Source organism: Hoplias malabaricus, chromosome 5, assembly GCF_029633855.1.
Source record: "Hoplias malabaricus isolate fHopMal1 chromosome 5, fHopMal1.hap1, whole genome shotgun sequence".
Taxonomy (NCBI): Eukaryota; Metazoa; Chordata; class Actinopteri; order Characiformes; family Erythrinidae; genus Hoplias; species Hoplias malabaricus.
Genome location: NC_089804.1, coordinates 9873126 through 9893240, shown reverse-complemented (window position 1 = coordinate 9893240; position 20115 = coordinate 9873126). Strand labels below are relative to the sequence as shown.

Genomic DNA, 20115 nt, shown 5'->3' with positions numbered 1-20115 from the left:
CCTAGCCTATTGTTATTGGGTATGACAAAAGTATTCAATAAAAAACACTAGAGGTCGCTGTCACACCAAAGAATAGTAAAAACCAAAAACCAGGCCTAACAGCATTTCACTGGAGCATGAAATACAATTATATATGGGACTGTATAAACATTTGAACTTGACTGCAGGCTATTTATTATGTAGTCAGTTTTTAAAGTACCATCAAAGTGTTGGCATAATACACATTTTGCAAAAACACATTAGGGAATTAAAAAAAAAGTGAAAATGTCTCAATTTGTGGAGAACCTTTTATTTTTCTTTTAGATAGTTGTCTCCTTTTATTCTTCTGATATTTACAATATGTAAACAAGGGATACAAGGAGCTAAAGGCTGACACAAAAATGCTATCAGTAGCTCAAACGTTTTGATGAATGAATGATATCATCTGTGTGTTCCTGAATACTCCTGTGAGCTGTAGTGGAAATCCAAGATAAAGAACAATCTTTCCTTAACCGGTTGTGAATTAGTCAAATTCACAGCATGTTCACAAGACCAAAGTATAAAGTAAGCCCCACCTTTCTGGCGGTGAATAAGTGCAGCCATCACATAAAAAAAAAATAAAAAATTACAGAGCAGAAAAATGCACTTACGTTTGCACTGTACAAAACATAATGGCGTATAAAAACAGTATTATCTTTGCATATTTTCATTTTAAATTTTGTACAAAATCTTTTTAGATTAAAAAAACCCACTAATGGTCAATATGATACAATGAAATGAAGCTGAGCACCATCTTATGCCCTTAGATATAATATGAACCTGGCTAGAAAAAAAGGAGTGTCAGTTGCAGATGTCTTTGTAATCATAACTTTCAGAAGGGGAAAGAAACGCAGAACAAAAAACCTCCATAACCAAATCCAAAATGACCCCAGGTTCCTCTGTCCTTAATATGCTCATACCCTTTTTATAAAGTCTGTATAAGAAATGCATTAACGTCTGTAGTGTTTTTGTTAGGACACAGAGCCTGCAGTGCTCCCCCTAGTGTTTTCTGCTGTAGGTGAGGGGCTTTTGTGTGTGGGTGAGGTTTTGTTGACTGTGGGTGAGGGCTGGGCTTTAGGCGATTGTCCTGAAGGTTTTGCTGCAGGAACTGTAGGGGTCTCCTCCTCTGCCTCTTGCTGAGATGCTGTAGCTAGATGAAAGGAGAATGTTATTATTACACTGTTCTATTGGATCCTTTCCATATTTATTTACAAGTAATAAAAATAAAATTTCACATATGAATGTAATGAATATGTAATAAATGTGTTATATATGTTTATTGAACAAAATATTCAGGTTCTTTGCAACAACACTGGAATGTTGTTTTGGTTTTGTCCATTCCTCAACCTACTTATTTGATAGGGTTTTTCTTCGGCAGGAAATGCATTGTGTCAATTATATTCTCCTAATTTTTTGGAATTTACAACCAATTATTTGAGTTAAGATATAGATTTGAGACAGAGAATATAGAATATGCAAAGTACTACTATATTGTCTTCAAAATGGTGACTATTCCTTTTTATAAGATGTGACTATTTACCCACATAGCACTTCAGAAAAAAATAACATGGAGGTATTCCTACAGATCATTTTATAGTTGGAAAAATGCATCACAAATTTTATCATCATGGGAACCCACCCCCCCCATGTTAATTATTCATTCACTATTTGTAACCGCTTATCCAGTTCAGGGTCGCGGTGGGTCCAGAGCCTACCTGGAATCATTGGGTGCAACGAATACACCCTGGAGGACGCGCCAGTCCTTCACAGGGCAAAACAGACACACATTCACTCACACCTACGGACAATTTTGAGTCGCCAATCCACCTACCAACGTGTGTTTTTCGACTGTGGGAGGAAACCGGAGCACCCGGAGGAAACCCACGCGGACACGGGGAGAACACACCAACTCATCACAGACAGTCACCCGGAGCGGGAATCGAACCCACAACCTCCAGGCCCCTGGAGCTGTGTGACTGCGACACTACCTGCTGCACCATGTAAATTAACCACACCAAAATAAATAATATAAAAAGTCCCCCTGTAACATGCTACACTAGTCCTGCACATCAATGTAAAATTTAGTTTGTTGAAAACATTTGGTTAAATTTGTTAAAGAATCACAGCTTGTGTTCATACTTTGAGCTTGTATTGTAACATAAGTATATGTGAAATGACTGTCAATGTGTGAGCGATGCATACCTGACTGTGTGCAAGATTTCATGTGTTCAGGCCAGTGTGCTTGCTGGCAGGGGTAGTCACAGTAGCTGGTATTCCAACAGCAGTAGAAAATGGCCTCCTTTTTACAGTAGGCACACCACTGCTTTTTCTTCGTCTCATCCACAGCCTGCTGTTTCTCAATCTCCATTTGCTTCTTTACTTCTGACACAAGCCTCTCTTTCTCCTGCTCCAAACTCTGCCTCATCTCTGCCATGGTTAGTTCTACAGGTAAAATTACAGTACACTGTACAACAATTTCACACAGAGAGGAGTAGTTGAAAATGTTATGCAAGTATAAACGAAATATTACCCAAATTATGTTTCATCTCTGAAAGCTCTTGCTGATGAAGCCACTGGAGCTTCTCAATCTCTATCCTCAATCTTCGGATCTGTGTCAAAGCAACAAATGTACCAGAGATAATCAGAGTTTAATTAAACCTATTAGCGCTATGGAATAATGGTATGGCAATGATCATCATAAATTTGTACTGAAAGGATTATTTACTTTCTTGAAAATTATTTTGTTTAATATATTTAATGAAAAAAATTGTCAAACCTCAGCAATAGTGTTTCCTGTTGTGCTTTTGGAAAGGTCATTGTAAATCTCTGTCATTGTTCCTTTAATTGCATCCATCATCTATAAAATAAAAAGCAGGATAAACTCAAATAGCCCGTGGAAATATCTAATCACTTTAGTTTATTATGTAGAACCAAGGAAATGTAAATGCAATCAACAGCAAGTGCAATAAAAACAAAACAATCAAAAAGAGACTAATAACAGAACTCACTGGCCTACGAAAACATTACTGCCAATGTATAAAATATTTGCACAGATATTACAATAGTTACACTCCATTGTCTTTTCTGAGGTTCTCTTATTTTATGTCTTTCAAGGAATCCACTGCCAAAACTTGTCGTATAGGTCGGTCCTATCAGTTTAAAGTAATCAGGAAGGAAGCTGGATTTATGCTTTGGACACACACGCTCAAAGAACAGGAGCCACTAAAATCCTCAAGAAAGCTGTTTGTGGGCCCAGATCCTTGTTATGGCAGAGCAGGTGTTCTACTGGAGGACATTTACCTGAGCCAAATTAATATGGGTTGCATGTAATAGCTTTCCTGCCAGGTCAAAATATTTTAATATTTAGCGTATTAAGAATATTCACCTCAACAAAAACATTTTATCTTTCCATACATTGTTAAACTTTTAACTTACTTTGGATGTGTACTTGGCGATATCAGCAGCTACATCAGCAGAGGCTGGAGGGGCCAGGAAGTCCCCAGTCAGTGTAGAATTAGAGGAGCTAGATGAAGTGTCCTTCTGCTGAACTGCTGATTAAAATAAACAAACAAAAATAATATTGAATGCAATTCACAACAGAGGTGAACAGTCTGCAGGTACACGATTAAATGCATCTTATAATTGAAAATATTTCAAATGGACAAAATTGTTTTGCATACCTGAAAACAGTCATGACATCACTCTTTAAACCTAAATTGTGTGTGTAGTACTGTGTAGATATGTCAAGTATCTTAAATATTTAAGATTTGTGTGTGATAATTTAAACAGAGAAATGTTCTAAAATTACTTTAAAACATTAACTGTTTATTTCACTGACTCCTGTGAATCTACCATTACATCCCGTTTTTTACATTTTTTTATTCTTTACCTTTCATAGACTGCCTGGTCTGGTAGCGAGTGCTGGCACTGGAGCTGCTGGAGGCCAGTGGGGTCTGGGGCTGCGGTTGAGGCTGTGTGGCCAGCTGCCCTCCCTGCTGCTGTGGTCTCTGGATTTTCTGTACTTGTAACTTCTGAGAGGATGTTTGGAGCTTATTTCCAGCCTGGTTCCAGATCACAGCTGATTGGCCTGGATGAGCCGACTCCTTGGGCAGCAGAGGGCGCTGTTTCTTCACCACAGTGGAATTGGAGTTTGCTGAAGAGAGGGTCACTGGTGCCCCTGGGTGGGGAGTACTGGACGTGCTACTGTTGGGGGTGGAGGTGTTTGGAGGCTTGGAAGTGGGCTGAGTGGACTCTTTTGCACTGGGGGTAGAGGGTGAAGCACTGGGAGCTGTGGAAGGAGATCCTGATGTGCTGACTACTGACTGTGATTTTCCTGAAAAGAGAATGTACAATCATATATAAAACTACACGATTTATTGAATTGGAAATTGAAATTAAGTACACAAAATGCACAAAAGAACAGAAGTGCACCAATAGTTCTGTCTGTGGATTTTAATTTCTTCATAAAATCTCTTAATTTTTCAAATCTCACCATTGATGACAGAACTATTATTTCAGGCTTTAAAAGGTTACTCACAGAGGCGCAAAAAGCATATTTTAATTTGCATTTTTTCCCTTCTGAGTCAGCAATCCTGCAACCAGTCTTACAGAGTGCAGCTCTAAAATGATCTGAACAGAAAATGCTCAAATGTTCTTTTTCATGTTCATCTGGCCCCCAATACCCAATTCACCAAGAAAAGAAAATGCTAAATTATAAAAGAGGTGCTTGCCTTCGGTTTTGATGTTTGCTGGGTCTTTGGTTGTAAAGCTGGGAGTTGATGATGTCTCTTTCTTTGGTCTCTTTCTCTCCCGGCCTCCCTGCTCCTCTCCAAGGTCGATCACCAGCTCTCTTTCTGAGTCAGAGTCTACATTCGGATCCTTGATACTTTTGCCCTCTAGTCCAGCCAAAGGCTTCTCTTTTTGGGACGTCTGCTGCTGGGCGGTCCTCGGCTTCTCCTGGGATTCCTTCTCCTGAACACTGGCAGGTTTCTTTTTGGCAGGAGGCTCTGAGGTTGTCTTGTCCACTGCGGCTGGAGGAGGTGTCTTCTTGTCTTGTGGCTGTGAAGGTGAAGGTCTGGGTCTCTTTTTACATTCTTTATGGATGCCATTGTCCTGATTGCCATCCTTTGGTCCATTTTCATCTTCACTTGCATATTCACTGTCAGTGGTGTCGGACTTGTCTGAATCTTCGGAGTCACTGTGATCGACACCCCGATACGCATCTTCTGAGATTTCCTGAATGCCTGTACACAGTCAAAAACAAACAGCCAGAGGGAGCTGCGTCAGTTATAAAGGCCAATAACTGATGGAAGAAGGTCCCAGCTTTTTTTTAAACGTTCCACCTGTATCCAGTTTTTCATCAGAATACTGTTTTTTTTTTTTTAAATCAACAATAAATTATTAGCAAATAATAAAACAATATTGTATGTTTTATCTACATTGTTCAGTATGAACACAGTTAATACAGTTCAGTAATATTTAGACGTATTTAAACAGGTTCTTTGTTGTTCAGCTACATGACAGTGTTGTTCCCTCTCAGCTCCCATCACATATTGTGGTTAAATGGTGGAGCGTGCTTCACATTAAACACTCTTTCACCATTTAAGAGGATGTTAATACTGTAAAGCTGTCGAGAAACTGGACAGATGCCTTTCAGCGTTAGATCACTTGGGGTTACTTGTAATATACAGTCAGAAAAGGGACTGTACCTGGAATAAGCTCGAGGGGAGTTTCATACAGAATTTGCATTCCAAACATGGCTGTCCGCTAAAGATTTCTCACGCCAGCAACCTTTCTTTCACCACCCATGCGAATTGCTGCATGTGACCATAAATGCCACCCACATTGCTAACTGCAGCTCATTAGAAGGGCACCAAACCGGTTTCTGTGTTTGACTCATGGTTGTAAACTTTGGTTCCACATTAACTTCATCAGTCTTCTCACATGCTTATAAGCAGCAGGGTACAGTGTATTCTCCGTTGGAATGTGTGACACCGATATGGTGATTGTTCAATAAGAATGTGTGTACTTTAACACCCCATATACCATATATGTAGATACATGTATGATAAAATGAAAATAGGTTAGTTACATAAAATTGGTACTGATGAGAATTTTCATATGTCTTGTACCTAGCTGGGCCTTGCAGCTCTCTATTGTCTTGTCCAGACTCCTGGTGGGTTTCTTTGGGGAGGTGAGGAGTACAGAAGCCCCCTGCTGCTGCTGTTGCTGCTGTACAGTTTCACTCAGCTCTTTGAGGTCCATCTCTGCTTTAATGCGATCTGAAAATCCAGATATTAGAAAAAAAAAGTTTGTGCCACTCTGATTCAATATAGTTTAGAGATTTACACAGCCACAAAAAATATTATTCCAGATACCATTGGAAAACATTGGTAAAGGAAAGCCTAATATGGTCCTGAAATAGCAAGACTCACCAAGATTGAGGTTGAGAATGCTGCCAGTGGCCTGGGTCCTTTCCTGTTTCAAGGAAGTTGGCAAGTTGGGTTTGGGGCTTTCTGTGGTCTTCTGAGATGCTGGTGATGCTGTGGGCAAGAAAACATTTAAATGATCAATTATTTCACCATAAAGTCAGTTTCCCTTAAGACTAGAGGTGGCCAATATGATAAAATACTTTAGCCCTATATAATAGAATACAGCAACTATGCGGATATACCTGTGCAATCCATCGAGTCTTCTCCTGCGCTGTAGTGACTAGCTGACAGTTTTGTTGTTCGTTCTGATGTGTCCTGCTCAAGGTCTGACCCTGTGTGGACAGAGGAGTTGGTGCTCATTGGCGATCGGGGCATGTCCATCATGGACATTCTACGTCCAGTCCCAGCTGACATCATACTCTTGCTCAAGAGCATTTTGGGTGATGCAGTCATGTCAAAATTAAACTTAATTTTATCCTGCTTCTCCCCCATAACTGTGCCTTTCTTGGGGTTGCCAGGGTCCAGCAGCATCTGGAACTGGTTGTTGGGCGTGTAGGGTGTTCTGAACGGAGCATAGTTGAACACCCCATGTTTCTTACGCACATTTTCCACATAGACTTCCATCTCCTGCATGGCACTATTGAAGATGCTCTTAGTCTTTTTCACAGAGAACGGAATCTCTTTCGACATAAGGTAGCAGTTGTTAATGGGCACCCATGCTCTGAAAAGATGAACAAATAAGTGATGTTTATTTATCAAAAGACCACACAGCTGGGTTAGAGTTATTTTGAACACTCCCTCTTCTAACAGGGTTTGACTTTAATACTTAATACAACAGGATACTGGAAATGTCTTTCTCCTCAAATTAATTCAAATATTTTATAGCAAATTAATAAGTGTACTAAATACAGCAGGCTCACCTATCGTGTTGGCCAAAGAAACGAGCATCCACCTGGCCGTCCTTATCCCTCAGAGCTTTGGCAGGCCAGAAAGGAAAGCCCTTCAGTTTTGCCCACACCAATGGATGGGGTTGAGACTGGACATAACAAAACATGCACAGAGACAAAGCATTATTGCCTACCACAGGCTATTCTTTGTACTATTCATACTATTTTCATGTATGTCTCAAATTACAATTGTTAAAGGGTTCAAACAATTTAGAGGACAATGCCTTATACCATGTGTTCAGTATTGGAGGGTGTTTGATGTGTTGGTCCTTAAAAGACATAAAAAATATATCCACTTACACAAGGTTCACAGAACCAGTTGTCCCTCTTTTGGCAAGCGGACAAGTAGCACTCTGGACAAACTTCAATTTCATTCATCTGGAGATGAAAAGCAGACAGGACATCTAATGCACAGCAACTACAAAATACAGGGTGTTTCATTATAGCAGTCCCAATGTCCAATACTTACTTCATGCTCACAGATCTTGACAATAACCTTTGCTGTAGCAGTCAGTTTATGATTCCCTAAAAAATATTGTTATAAGTTAACAGTGAATAGTACAATAAAAAAAAAACAAATAGTGAAAGTTTATGTCAAGACCTAACCTCCATTGTAAATGATACAATTGTGTAGGATCCATTTCACATCTGCCAGAAAAGCCTCTGTGCAGCCGTACATCTTCTTTTTGATGTTCTGTGGACACAGCTCTGTTCAGTTAGGAAGTAAATCTTTTTCATGTTTTCACTACTGCAAACATACAAGCAAATTACTAGTGGTTCTCAAAACAGATGGCGAGCTATTTTACCTTTTCTAAGGTGCACAAGTCCATGGGGTGGAAGATGTACTCTGCATAGTCTGGATGTTGCTCCAGAGACACAGGCTTCTGAAATGGCTCTGTCTGCATGTAAAAAACAAAAGTATATTTACGTGCATTAAACTATAAAATTATAAAAGAGATTCTTTTTTTTTTCCAAATTCTTTCCCAATTTTACTACATTACCTTCCTCCCTTCAACTTAGTTAACACAAAATCCACCAGAACACCTCCAACAACACAAGATGACACAAAACCATCCAGTATATTTTTAATGGTGCATAATCTATACAGTCAGGACAGTGTCTGTAATGCATATTTATAAAGAAGCTAACCTTAAAGCCTATAAAATCCAATCAAACCTTAAAGTCTTACCCCAGGCTGCTTCATTTTCTGCAGGGCAAACTTCAACAAGTAAGACAACTGCTCCAGATTCAGCATAGTCATGGCTTTGCTTTGAGTCTCAATGCATTCTGCAACTGTTATTTTCTGAAACAAAGAGTTAAAAGGTTGTATTACAGCAGCTAAATGCACAGTGATTAAAAGATCTTTGGCAGCAGATGCTGCCGAAGGTTTAGACAAACAAAAGCAAAGCTTAAACTTATCCTGCAGGAAACAAAACCTTAATATCAATGACATCTAAAGCAACAGTTGTGAAGAAAGCTGCTAAAAAACAAAAACAAAACAAAACACCCGTATGAACACAGCAGTAATGCCTGACTATGTATTTGTAAATTTCTATAAAAGACTGCAACATCGCCACTGTAATTAGCTGTGTCCCCAGCTTTGCAAATCTCTCTGTGTCAATAGCTCTATGAGGAGTTATATTGGCTAGCTCTGATAAAGTAAGAGTAATGAAACTTAGCTTATTTTCACATGCCTTTTGATTTCCACCCACACTTGGCGTTGCAGTAAGCAAACATGGTGTTTGCAGTTTTTATACAAATTAGGGCTAAATGATACATGATTGTGTTTTAGGGCAGATCAAACTTCTGAAATAAACACAGTCAATATATGCAAAGTGTTAGAAATCCTGTGCTGGGATTGAACTCTACTCTCTTGTATGGAGAGTGATTAAGTTAACCATTAAACAGCTTATCAACTACTCTTCTCTTTCCAACTAAAAATAAAAACTTCACACGTGACTGATCTCACTCTCAATGTTAAATCTGTAGAGCATTAACAACTAGTATCACAACACACTTCAATGACTAAATGTTTATTAATGTAAAATAAAATAACAAAAATAGTGACCTACAACAGAATTCCAAATGTATTTTATGCAATCTTTTACACATTCTTATTTTGTTTATCTGTGCATATCCATGAATAGTGCATGTGTAAATCTTGCTATTTGCTTAATTTTCTGTATAGACAGCAAAGATAAATTGTGGGAACAAATTAAGACATCCTACAAGATAATTTAAAGACAATTGTGCATTTGAAGAAACTATGAAACGTGGAACTGAATAAAGAAAAGTAGCAAAGTTGAAAGAAAATGTGCACAGAAATTGCAAACTGTTCTCTCAAAATACTTTTTATTTAAACCCCTTACACTTCCCGGCTCTGTAGATATGATTAATGTAACACCACTGCAATTTACTGCTTCTGATTTTTTCCACTGTGATATCTCCTGGCTTTATCAAGCGTAGCATTTTATGTCCATATTAAATTTAATAAGTGCCAAATTATGACCAATAAAAACAGTGACAAAAAACTGGTGACTGTTTCTTAGCTCTTACAAGAGCTAACCCAATTACACAAATTTCAGACAAAAGCTGCTTTTCTGGGTTGACAATGACAATATTGAACACTGGCCATATTTCTGCAAGTATAATGTGCTGCCCTAATACAAATGCATGTGACTATTCCTAAGCCCTCAGCTCTCACTTGTCCGGTGGGTACCTCGCACTCAGGACAGAACCAGTCGCCCTCGGGCTCGGCGGCCAGTTTGAGGCACTTGGCGTGGTAGACACGTGGGCAGAGCTCACAGCAGAGCACCTGGCCCTCACGGTGGCACACCCAGCAGTAGAAGTCATTCCTCCCATCCTGCGGCACAACATCAACAGGGTCTGTGGTGAGTGCTGGCTGCTTGACATAGTAAAAGGGACCATGTCTTAGCTCACACTGAAATGCAGGCAAGAGAGACAGGGGCAGGGGTCAAAACACACGCCACAACACTGCAGGGGATAGAAGTAGCAAGGCTCTGCAAAAGTCAAAGCACAGACATGGGCAGTCACTATAAGTGGTGGTCAATAAGCATAGAGGTATGTAACCCTCATGTTGGAGAGATGAACACTAGGTTTTGGCTAAAGTTCTTCCAAACAACACTTAATGAACTATAAATAAACTACGCCTCATTCCCAATTATACCTCTCCAGGAAAAGGGTGGAGCACTCCTTAAATCCACACAAACCAAACAGAGTTGCAGGTTGACAAACACTAAAATGATCACTATATGTAACACCGTACATCTGGAATCAATTGTGATATCGGTCATTTTTGATGTACATATGAACCCATCTAGTCAACCTTCCCGATGTCAAGTGTTGGTCAGAAGGGTACATACAGTAGGGAAAATAATTATTTGATCCCCTGCTGATTTTGTAAGTTTACCCCCTTACAAACACATGAACAGTCGAGAATTTATTTGAAGAGAGAGAGACAGAATATCAGAAAAAACAAATCCAAACAAAAACATTAAATAATGGTTAAAAATTAATCTGTATTTGATTACCTGAAATAAGCATTTGATCCCCTACCAACCAGCAAGAAGTCTGATCCCGCAGGGACCAGTTATGTGTCAATGAGGCACATAAATTTGTCCTTTACCTTTAACCAAGTCCTCTAAGTCTCACCTCGTTATGTGTATAAGAGACATCTGTCACAGTATCAGTCTTTTCCATTTAAACCAAAGAACTTGGGCAAGACCAAAGAACTGTCAAAGGATGTTAGGGACAAGATTGTAGACCTGCACCATGCTGGAGTGGGCTACAAGACCGTAAGATCTGTAAGAAGCTTGGTGAGAAAGAGCCCACTGTTGGCACGATAATGCCAATAATGGAAAAAATACAAGATAACAGTCAATCAATCATCCTCGCTTTGGAGCTCAATGCAAGAACTCACCTTGTGGGGTAAGAATGATTCTGAGAACGGTGAGGTGTCAGCCCAGAATTACATGGGAGGAGCTTGTTAATGATGTCAAGGGAGCTGGGAGCACAGTCACACAGAAAAACATTAGTTACACACTTCACCGTAATGGATTGAGATCCTGCAGTGCCCGCAAAGTAGACTCATGTACCGGCTCATCTAAAGTTTGCCAATGAACTCCTGAATGATTCAGGGAAGGCTTGGGAGAATATGATGTGATGTGGTCAGATGAGACAAAAGTTGAGCTCTTTGGCCTCAACTCGACTCGTCGTGTTTGGAGGCAATGAAATGACCGCAAGAACGCCTTTCCCACTGTCAAACATGGAGGTGGAAACATTCTGCTTTACAGAAAGACTTTACCACACTGAGAGACTGATGAACAGGGCCATGTATCGTAGGATCTTGAATGAAAACCTCCTGGCCTCAGTCAGAACATGGGTCATGGATGGGTCTTCCAGCATGACAATGACCCAAAAAGAAGAAGCACATTATGATCCTGGAGTGACCCAGCCAGTCTCTGGACCTTAATCCCATAAAAAATCTGTGGAGGGAGCTCAAACTTCAAGTTTCCAAGTGACAGCCTCAAAGCCTTCAGGATTTGGAGAATTTCTGTAAAGAGGAGGGAGCAAAATCCTCTCTGTGATGTGTGCAAACATGGTGACCAACTACAAGAAACCACTGACCTCCGTGCTTGACAGCAAGCGTTTCTCCACCAATTACTAATTCACATTTAGGATCACATTTATTTCATGTAATCAAATACAAATTAATTTATAACCTTTATTTAAGGGTTTTGTTTGGATTTTTTTGGTGATATTCTGTCTCTCTCTCTCTTAAAATAAAAATACAAATGATAGACTCTTCATGTCTTTGAAAGGGGGTAAATTCATCCAACATCAACCCTGGACCTTTCTAATGTTTATGTGGCTGAATGCCATTCAATGCTCTCAAACAATGTTCCAACAACTAGTCAGAAGACTTCCTACAAGACGTTTACCTAGTGATTTATATCAATAATTTCAGACAAAAAAATGTCATAGATCTTAAAATTTGAGATTGTATTTTCAACATTGGCACAACCTGCAGTTCTGCGTTTGGTCACAAGCAATACACAAATGGCACTTTCCACTGCATGGTCCCTACTCGGCTTGGCTCTTTTGCTTTTTCATTAGGAAATCTTGTACCTGGAACCAGGTACTTTTTGTAGTCCGTGCTTGCGCTTGGTTCAAAGCGAGCTGAGCGAACGTGCTGTGTAAATCTGGCAGGATGCTGACTGGCCAGAGATACTTGTCTACATGGCGAAATGCAGACATCCACCACAAATTTGCTGCTTGTAAAATCTCCAAACTACAGTAGAAAACACATTTGTTTTTATCCAATTCACAATGGCAGCACGTAAAATAGCACTGTGGTGTTTTGAAAAGGTTCAAAATCTCCTTGGATTGGTGGTCAATTAAAAACTCTAGCCAGATGTACAACAATGAAAACTTGCCATGCTCAGTCCAAAAAGCAAAAATAACATACGGAAACACGAGTAAACAGCACCTAACGTTATCGCCACTGTTTCAGATTTCAAAGGCCTTGGTTCCCATTACAAATGGGGTCTTGGAACGTCACAAGCTACATTTTGGGGAGGAGCTGTGGTAGTGGAAAAGTAATCAGGGTAAAGCCTTTTGAGCCATGCTGAGCCGAGCTGATGCAATGCAGTAGTAAAGCGACAAAAATGCCACCAATGACAACCCTAGTAATGCTAGTCAGCATAAAATCTTCTGCAATAACAGCATATAATGGATTTTTCATGGAATAATTAGCAGAGCATTGACAAGCCACAGTCAAGCAACAATATTTCAGTCATTTCATATGAATAGTTTAAAAGTAATACAATGCTATAAAGGTAATGGGTTGAGGAAAATCTTCAAGATGATTAAACAAGTTCAGGCAAGCTACCTTACTGTCCCTTTGGTTCCGTATACATTATCAACCTATCACAATTACGCTACACATGGCCAAATGTTTGTGGATACTTGATCATCCAAAAAGTATTCTGAAATACAAACTGTCACCTGACACCTTTCTGACAGGTTCGAAACATTTCTGTAAGATTCTGATTGCATTCAGCCACAAGCACATATTCATATTGGATGACAACATGCCAAAGATACTGGACAGAGCTTTATCACTGCAGAGAACACAGTTATATTGCTACCCAGCCCTGGAATTGAGCATGGTGATCTTAGGCTGACACGATGCTTTTCCAGAACTGGATCTACTTTTATATGGTGGTCCTAGAAGATCTGCATGGACAATGTGTCCACAATCAGTAGCTGAATACAATATTTTAAACGTTGTCCACAAGCACTTGACTATGTTTTATTTTATCACGGCAACAGGGATGCTGATTATAAAAAGAAATGAAACAGCTCTCTACCTGATCTTTGTTGTTGTTGGTGACTAGTCCAGGTTTCTTTTTTTTCTTGACAGCAGTGGGAGACATGTCTGACGGTGAATGTCCATTGGAGGAGTGAGGTGGACTGGTTGCTTTGCGCTTTGGGGCAGGCGGTGTTGCTTCTGCTGACCCTAAATCAACTGGACATAGATAAATAAAACCGCATGAAAACAAGCAACCCACACACACACACGTAAAGGCAGGATACTACACCCACTTTAACCTAGCAGACCTGACATCATGACCTTTGCAGATGAAGAACTGACTCATAATGCAGCAGAATAAGCCATCACTTATCTCTACTTGGTTTTACTCAGGTCATACAGTGCATTACTGCTAACCATCAGCAAACTGGCTGTGTTCGTGAAGCATTAGTCTAGAAATGGTAAAGATGATTTAAAGTGGCCTGTGCATCAGTCTGAACACATTAAATCCTATAACTGACCCTTGTCTTGAAAAGCACATATCACCTCACACCAACAGCAGTTTTTTCAATTTTTATTTTAACTTTCCTCAGCATCAAACCAAAACGAGCTGCTGCTTTAATACTTGAGGACAAACAGTAGACATTAACTTCTGTGTTTTTCGATTATAGAAAATGGATAAACAGAAAATAAATTTGGCTTGGTTTTCATGTATATACGGATGCAAAGTTAGCAACAAAAAGAAACTAGATCTGTGTAAACCAGTCACTTTTGCCTTTCTTGTATACCTTTGGAGTTTGCATGGTTTTACAGCAATTTGTTTGATCTCTAATTACAAAATGCCATGCTCCCCCCACCCCCTCACACAGAGCATTTGTCTCGCTGGCCTCCCAGAAGAAAGTCACAAAGTGTAACCATAGTAACATCATGTGAATTTATGCTGAAACAAATAATTACTAGATCTGTGGCATTAAGTTTGTTCCCATTAAAGGATGAATTACATTTTGAAAAAATAAAAATAAAGCTGGGATTTTAAAAACTGGGTTATTCAAACTTTTGCAAGCAACTGTATCTATGTTTGGAGGGCATTTGTCTCTAAAGCAAAACTTATTTAACCTCAGGCACAGCAGCGTGACTAAGTGTAAAAAGGCAGTATGGAAGATTCCATGCAAAAGACAGAAAATGTGCAAAAACGTACCTTTTGTTGCTGATGCTTCCATCCCTTCAACTGCATCAGACTCTGTCTTTATCTCCTCCTCAGCCAAACTAATGTAGGACAAAACAGTGGAGAGAGAGAGAGAGAGAGAGATAGAGAAATAAATGTGAGAAAGACAGTGGTGTCTCATGAGGTTGCTCCAGAGTTAGAAACCTGAAGTGATGCAATCGAATCTCAAGAGTTTTGTTGTTGTTCACTGCAGCAACTCGCCATTCCCTCTCACAATTAGAATATGAGAAAAACAATGCTTAAACAGTGTCTTAAAATCTGTTAAAACCTGAACTGTGTGGATAAATGTGAGTGTGTCAGGGTTCTTCCTGTTCTTTTAAGTATTATTTACAGACATAGTTCTGATTTTCCATAAAGCAACAAAATACGTTTTTTTCCCTGGTGTCAAACACTGGTCTCAACAGAGGCAGGCATTTTCTTGAGGATTACCTTTTTGAGCAGGGCCAGCCACTAGAGATGAAACATCTCCTAGCCAACTGGGCTAGCACTGCAGACTACCCATCAACAGGTTAGTCACATTAGATAAGTAACTGCTAAAAGGATTCAACAATTACTTAATGTAGGCCTTTAAACTTAAACAAGATCAACCCCAAGAAACTCAGCAGCCATCGATCACATTTGGAATTATTGGGGCGTTCCCTGCCACTAAAAAATGCACAAATATGTAAATGAAAAAGCCACATTAGTCACATTACTGTTGGCAAAAAATAAATAAATACTTTTATCTCCAAAATGGTGATTTTACAAAATAACAGAACATTGTCAAAGCAACTTAATGTAACTAGACTTCTTTCTAAATAATTTTGGACCATTTCTGTGCAAAAATGTGTAAGACTATGCAAAAACATAGCAGTGCAAATGACATTCATATTAATTAATATCTACTTACATTATGGGTGTCAAATCTTACTGGCAAAATGAAGAGTCAAAGACCCAATGACTTAAACAAGCCAAATAGGATGTGTACCTCGCTGTGTGGGTTGTAAAATTGCAGCTACAGTAGCCCTAAGTTGCTGAGTGAGCATTCGTAAAAGTAAAGATCTTTTGGAGGGGATAGGCAGAAAACCCCTTACAGGAGCTGTTTAGATGAAAAGAAAATAAAGAACCTAAAAGCTTATTCTAGACTGGCATATCCAACAACCATTTCTGTCTGAACACTAAACACTTTTGTAAGTCGCTCAGGATAAGAGCCTCTGCTAATGCCTGCAAATGTAAAAATTTGAAATGTCATTTCCACAAAGCAAATGTTAATTCCATTTAATGTTTTCTGGTTTCTATGAAAAGGGTTGTGTCTAATGCTGCTCTCTGAAGGGTCAATCCTAGCTAGTGTTGCCTGACCACAAAAGGAACAAGGTTCACAGCTTAGGCCTCATTCAGCCACCATCATTGAAGGCAACTAAGGTCAGATAAAAATACTTGCCTAACCACAGGATGGGTGGTTGTGGGTGGGGGGTAGGAGCAGGAGTCAAAGCTGAAGGGTCCCTTAGCATAGCAAAGTTAGCAAAAGTATAAGGACTTTAACCACAGGTTAGGTTTAGGCCTAAGGCTCTTGCAAACAATACTACAAAATATAATTCTCATCCGCTTACCACCAGTGCACCCCAGAAATGCTTACCTCTTATTTTCACTAAATATCTGAAAGGTCTAAATGAGCCAAAAGGCAGACAATTCAAGACTGAAGGTACCTCAGTTTGTGAAACCACCATAAACCACCAATAATTTCCTGCTGACCAATGAACATGATTGTGCAACACAAGTCACAATTTTTGTTTTAAAATTAGCCTAGCACTTTGATTACTGTTCATGTTGTTTAATAAATAGACAAAAAAGTGTAGCTCACACAACAAAAATAAAAGAAGATCTCTGTAGTCAACAAGGCAGGCAAAAACAGGCCGCAACACTTAATCCATGCCACATATTGGAACTCACCTGAACACAAGTAGGCCTCAACAGTCCCGTCTTTCTGTTAAGAGTTCTGCCAGGTTAAAATAGCTACCAGCAAGCTGCAGTTTTGATGGTTAAGTAACCAATTACCACAAATGGTGTTTCAGAAATGTCTGGAAATTAAGAAGTAATGTCTTGTTAGGCCCTAAGGGTTTTCCCCGCTGGCCTATAGAGAGGTGAGAAGCCGTGCCACCAGGATTTCACATGTGGGCTTTGGCTCTTTAAAGCAAATACCACCTCATTCATGAGGATTTCACTCCCTGAGTGAGAAAGGTGTTGTGTGGGGCAGAATCCAAGCTGTCAAATTTAGGTTGAGAAGGATCTAGCCGAGGACATCTGTCAATCAAAAAATATAAAGAAAATATAAAAAATAATTCCTGGCACTGATCCACACGGCGCTAAAGGATGTGTTCAAATACGCCACAACTGAGCTCCGCCAAATGGAAACACAAAAATGCAACACAAAAAAGGGAAAGATCTTCTAAAAGGTTCTAAGGAACCAAACGACTGCCATCACTGGCAACAAAGGCCATCCAATCTGAGGGCCCTCTGCAGAGAAGAAATGGAGAGGAAGGCGGCTGTGAATGTGGAGATAACTGGACAGAGAGTGAGTGAGCTGAGGTCTTTTTTTTTTTTTCCTCTCTCTGTCTCTCTCTCTCTTTCTCCTCACAGGAAATGAGAATGGCTGCTGCTTCCCCTCCCCCACTGCTATGCAGAACGTCCCCCTCCCCCCTCCCTCTAGGCCTGATCTGGCACGTCCACGCCACAGGAGCTTTACAGTAAACAAGGAGTGTGTGTGAGGAGCATTCGATATAGGTCAGTCTCAAGAGCAACACCGTACATAAACAAGGGCCATACAGCAAAGAGCAAACATGTCAGCAAATCTTTCGCTTGTTGGATGAACCATAACCTCAAACAGAATCTGAAGTCATTGTTCACAACACCCGGTGCCTGAAGTGAAACGGACAAGGTCTTGGTGAAACAGTGCTCATTAAAAGATACATATTCTCATACAAATTTACATTTTTTCCTTCTGTCAACTGAAACTCTTTAACCCCCACCTGCACTGGTTTCCCTTAAAGAAAAACCACACCAAAAAAAATTCTGATGCAGTTTCGTTGACAGACATGACTTGCAACACCTGTTCTCCCAGCAGTACTCTAGAAAAATCTCGAACTAAATGAAGTAGTTCAGATTTCTTTGGAAATTTGTTTGAAAAATAAACCAAAAAAGCAATTACACTAAAAATCCCCCTGTGTTTACAGTGCATTAATTATATCCAGAAATGTAGGATCATACCTTTTCTTAATCAAAAAAGCAGATGTAGGGTCTCTTGGATGACCATTACACTCTGAATCAAAGAGAAATTTTCCAGAACAGGCCCTTCTTTTTCACCAGGCAGTCTATGACCGTCACTCCCATTGGCCCAAAGCATTGCATAAGACCATCTGATTGGCTGGCTGCTTACAGCCACAATATTCTCCCTGTTTGTCTCTCCCGCTTCAACACCAAGAACATAACAAAATGTACTGAACCTATATGGAAGTCACAGACAGTGTGAAATAGTACGATCGTTCTCTCCAGACATACACCGGCTACATATTCTAAGGTTCATTTTAAACATATTCGTTTTGTCAAAGGGGTCATGTGGTTTGAATTTAGCTTTCTTTGCGGTATTTTCACATTTCTCTACTATCAGTATGGTACAAAAGAAGAACAAAGGCAAACTGTTAACTGTGGGGTTTTGTGGTTTGAATTCAAGTCTCAACAGCTGAGAGATCTGCCTGACTTCTGTGTTATCATTTAGGATCATTGTGATCCTCCTAATACTTTTATCTAACATTAAACATGGAATATCTAGTACAAAATAAAACAAAACCAACTACTTAACTATGAAGTATACGCAGGGTCTTTAACATACAAAATATTATTATAAAGTTAACAGGCCTCTTAGAGGAAATGACTTTGTAAGTAAACAGCACATAATGTCTCTAACACAAATCATGAACCAACATGTCGCTGTATGCTTTTTATTTTGGACTGCTTGAGGGAGAACATATGGCCGTATGTTCCTTAGACTGAAAACAGAGACAATGTCATTAATGTGGTGTCGTAGGAGGTAGCCAAAAAGCAAACACTTATATGTTGTTGTTTTTTTTGGTAATAAATAAACACATTTGTTCTGCTGTAACTGCAGCATAACATGGTGTTTGTGTGTCCATGTTTGAATTATTTAAAGGGAGAATGTCTAAGGATGACATTTAAAAGCCATGCAAATATACTAAATATAACAAATAATTTCAGATATGTAGTCCTCCTGTCAAATATGAACAAAACTAGCTTCTGAATGTGTACAAAATTACTGTAGTATTGAAATCACATGCTTGTAATGGAAGAAACACTTCAAATATTAATGTAGCGCTTTGTTTTTAAAAAGCTAAATAATGACAGTGAGCTGCCTGGTTTCTGTGTGGCACTGTCATTGTCCTTCCAATGGGGCACTAAGACCTGCTTCTGTTTGATGTGCCACCATTTTCTCTGCCATGCTCCGTGACAGACAAGCAGACAATAGGCCAGGCGGTCCACTCACAAAGGAGGGCCACCATCCAGGAACCCCTCCCCCACCCAAATATTCTTTTCTTTCCCTACTTGCAACAAGGTTGGAGGGGCAAGAGGGCAAAAAAAGGGCCTTGCTCTCACTCTGGCCCAGGTTCCTGGGAGAAAGCTACGTCATTTGCCAGCTTGTCACTTCAGCAGTAATGACTTAGTGAGTTTGCTTTTGCAATCATGTGACATGCCTAGGCCAAAGCTCAGTAACAAATAGAAGAGAGAAAAGCCTGCTTTCCCTTCCTCAGGCCTCCTCCTCGTCTTCTTCTTCCTCTTCCTCAACCTCCTCCACTTCTTCCTCCCTCCCTCCCTCCCCCTCCTCCCCCCCGCCCTGTTTTTCTGTGTGGAGAGAGAGGCCTTCTTTTCTGTTAGGCCATTGCTGTAGACACAAACCTCAAAATGCTGCAAAATGAACGATGTGAACATAAGTATGTGAAAAAACGACAAAGAAGGAGAATAAAACAGATGTCTTACCTCTGCGGATGCATGGCTGAATGAATGTAATGTCACTGCTTAGGAAAACATGGAGGACACTCTCAGGCTTTACACAAGGCAAGGCTGGCCTCTCCACACTCCGCGCTCTGGGCCCTGCGCGTGTGGGAGCGGAGG

At 39.9% G+C, this 20115-nt stretch overlaps 1 protein-coding gene across 8 annotated transcripts; it reads right to left on the bottom strand.

Moving 5' to 3' along the window:
• Positions 1-237: 237 nt before the first annotated feature.
• prkcbp1l (protein kinase C binding protein 1, like) lies at positions 238-20085 on the bottom strand. Of its 8 annotated transcripts, none has more exons than XM_066670062.1 (20): positions 19981-20085; positions 14929-14996; positions 13789-13946; positions 10101-10337; positions 8586-8699; positions 8203-8295; positions 8003-8090; positions 7866-7921; positions 7697-7774; positions 7370-7485; positions 6692-7170; positions 6453-6560; positions 6150-6299; positions 4749-5261; positions 3908-4351; positions 3454-3566; positions 2795-2875; positions 2549-2627; positions 2221-2460; positions 238-1168 (listed from the first exon to the last, which is right to left on the bottom strand). In XM_066670062.1, exons 1-20 carry the CDS (start codon positions 19992-19994, stop codon positions 990-992), a joined length of 3408 nt encoding a protein of 1135 aa, XP_066526159.1. In that variant the 5' UTR covers positions 19995-20085; the 3' UTR covers positions 238-989. The 8 variants fall into 8 exon arrangements, with proteins under 8 accessions (XP_066526159.1, XP_066526158.1, XP_066526160.1 ...); XM_066670061.1 differs by having other exon boundaries at positions 239-1168; positions 3454-3569; XM_066670063.1 differs by having other exon boundaries at positions 239-1168; positions 3454-3569; positions 10116-10337.
• Between the last annotated feature and the right edge of the window lie 30 nt (positions 20086-20115).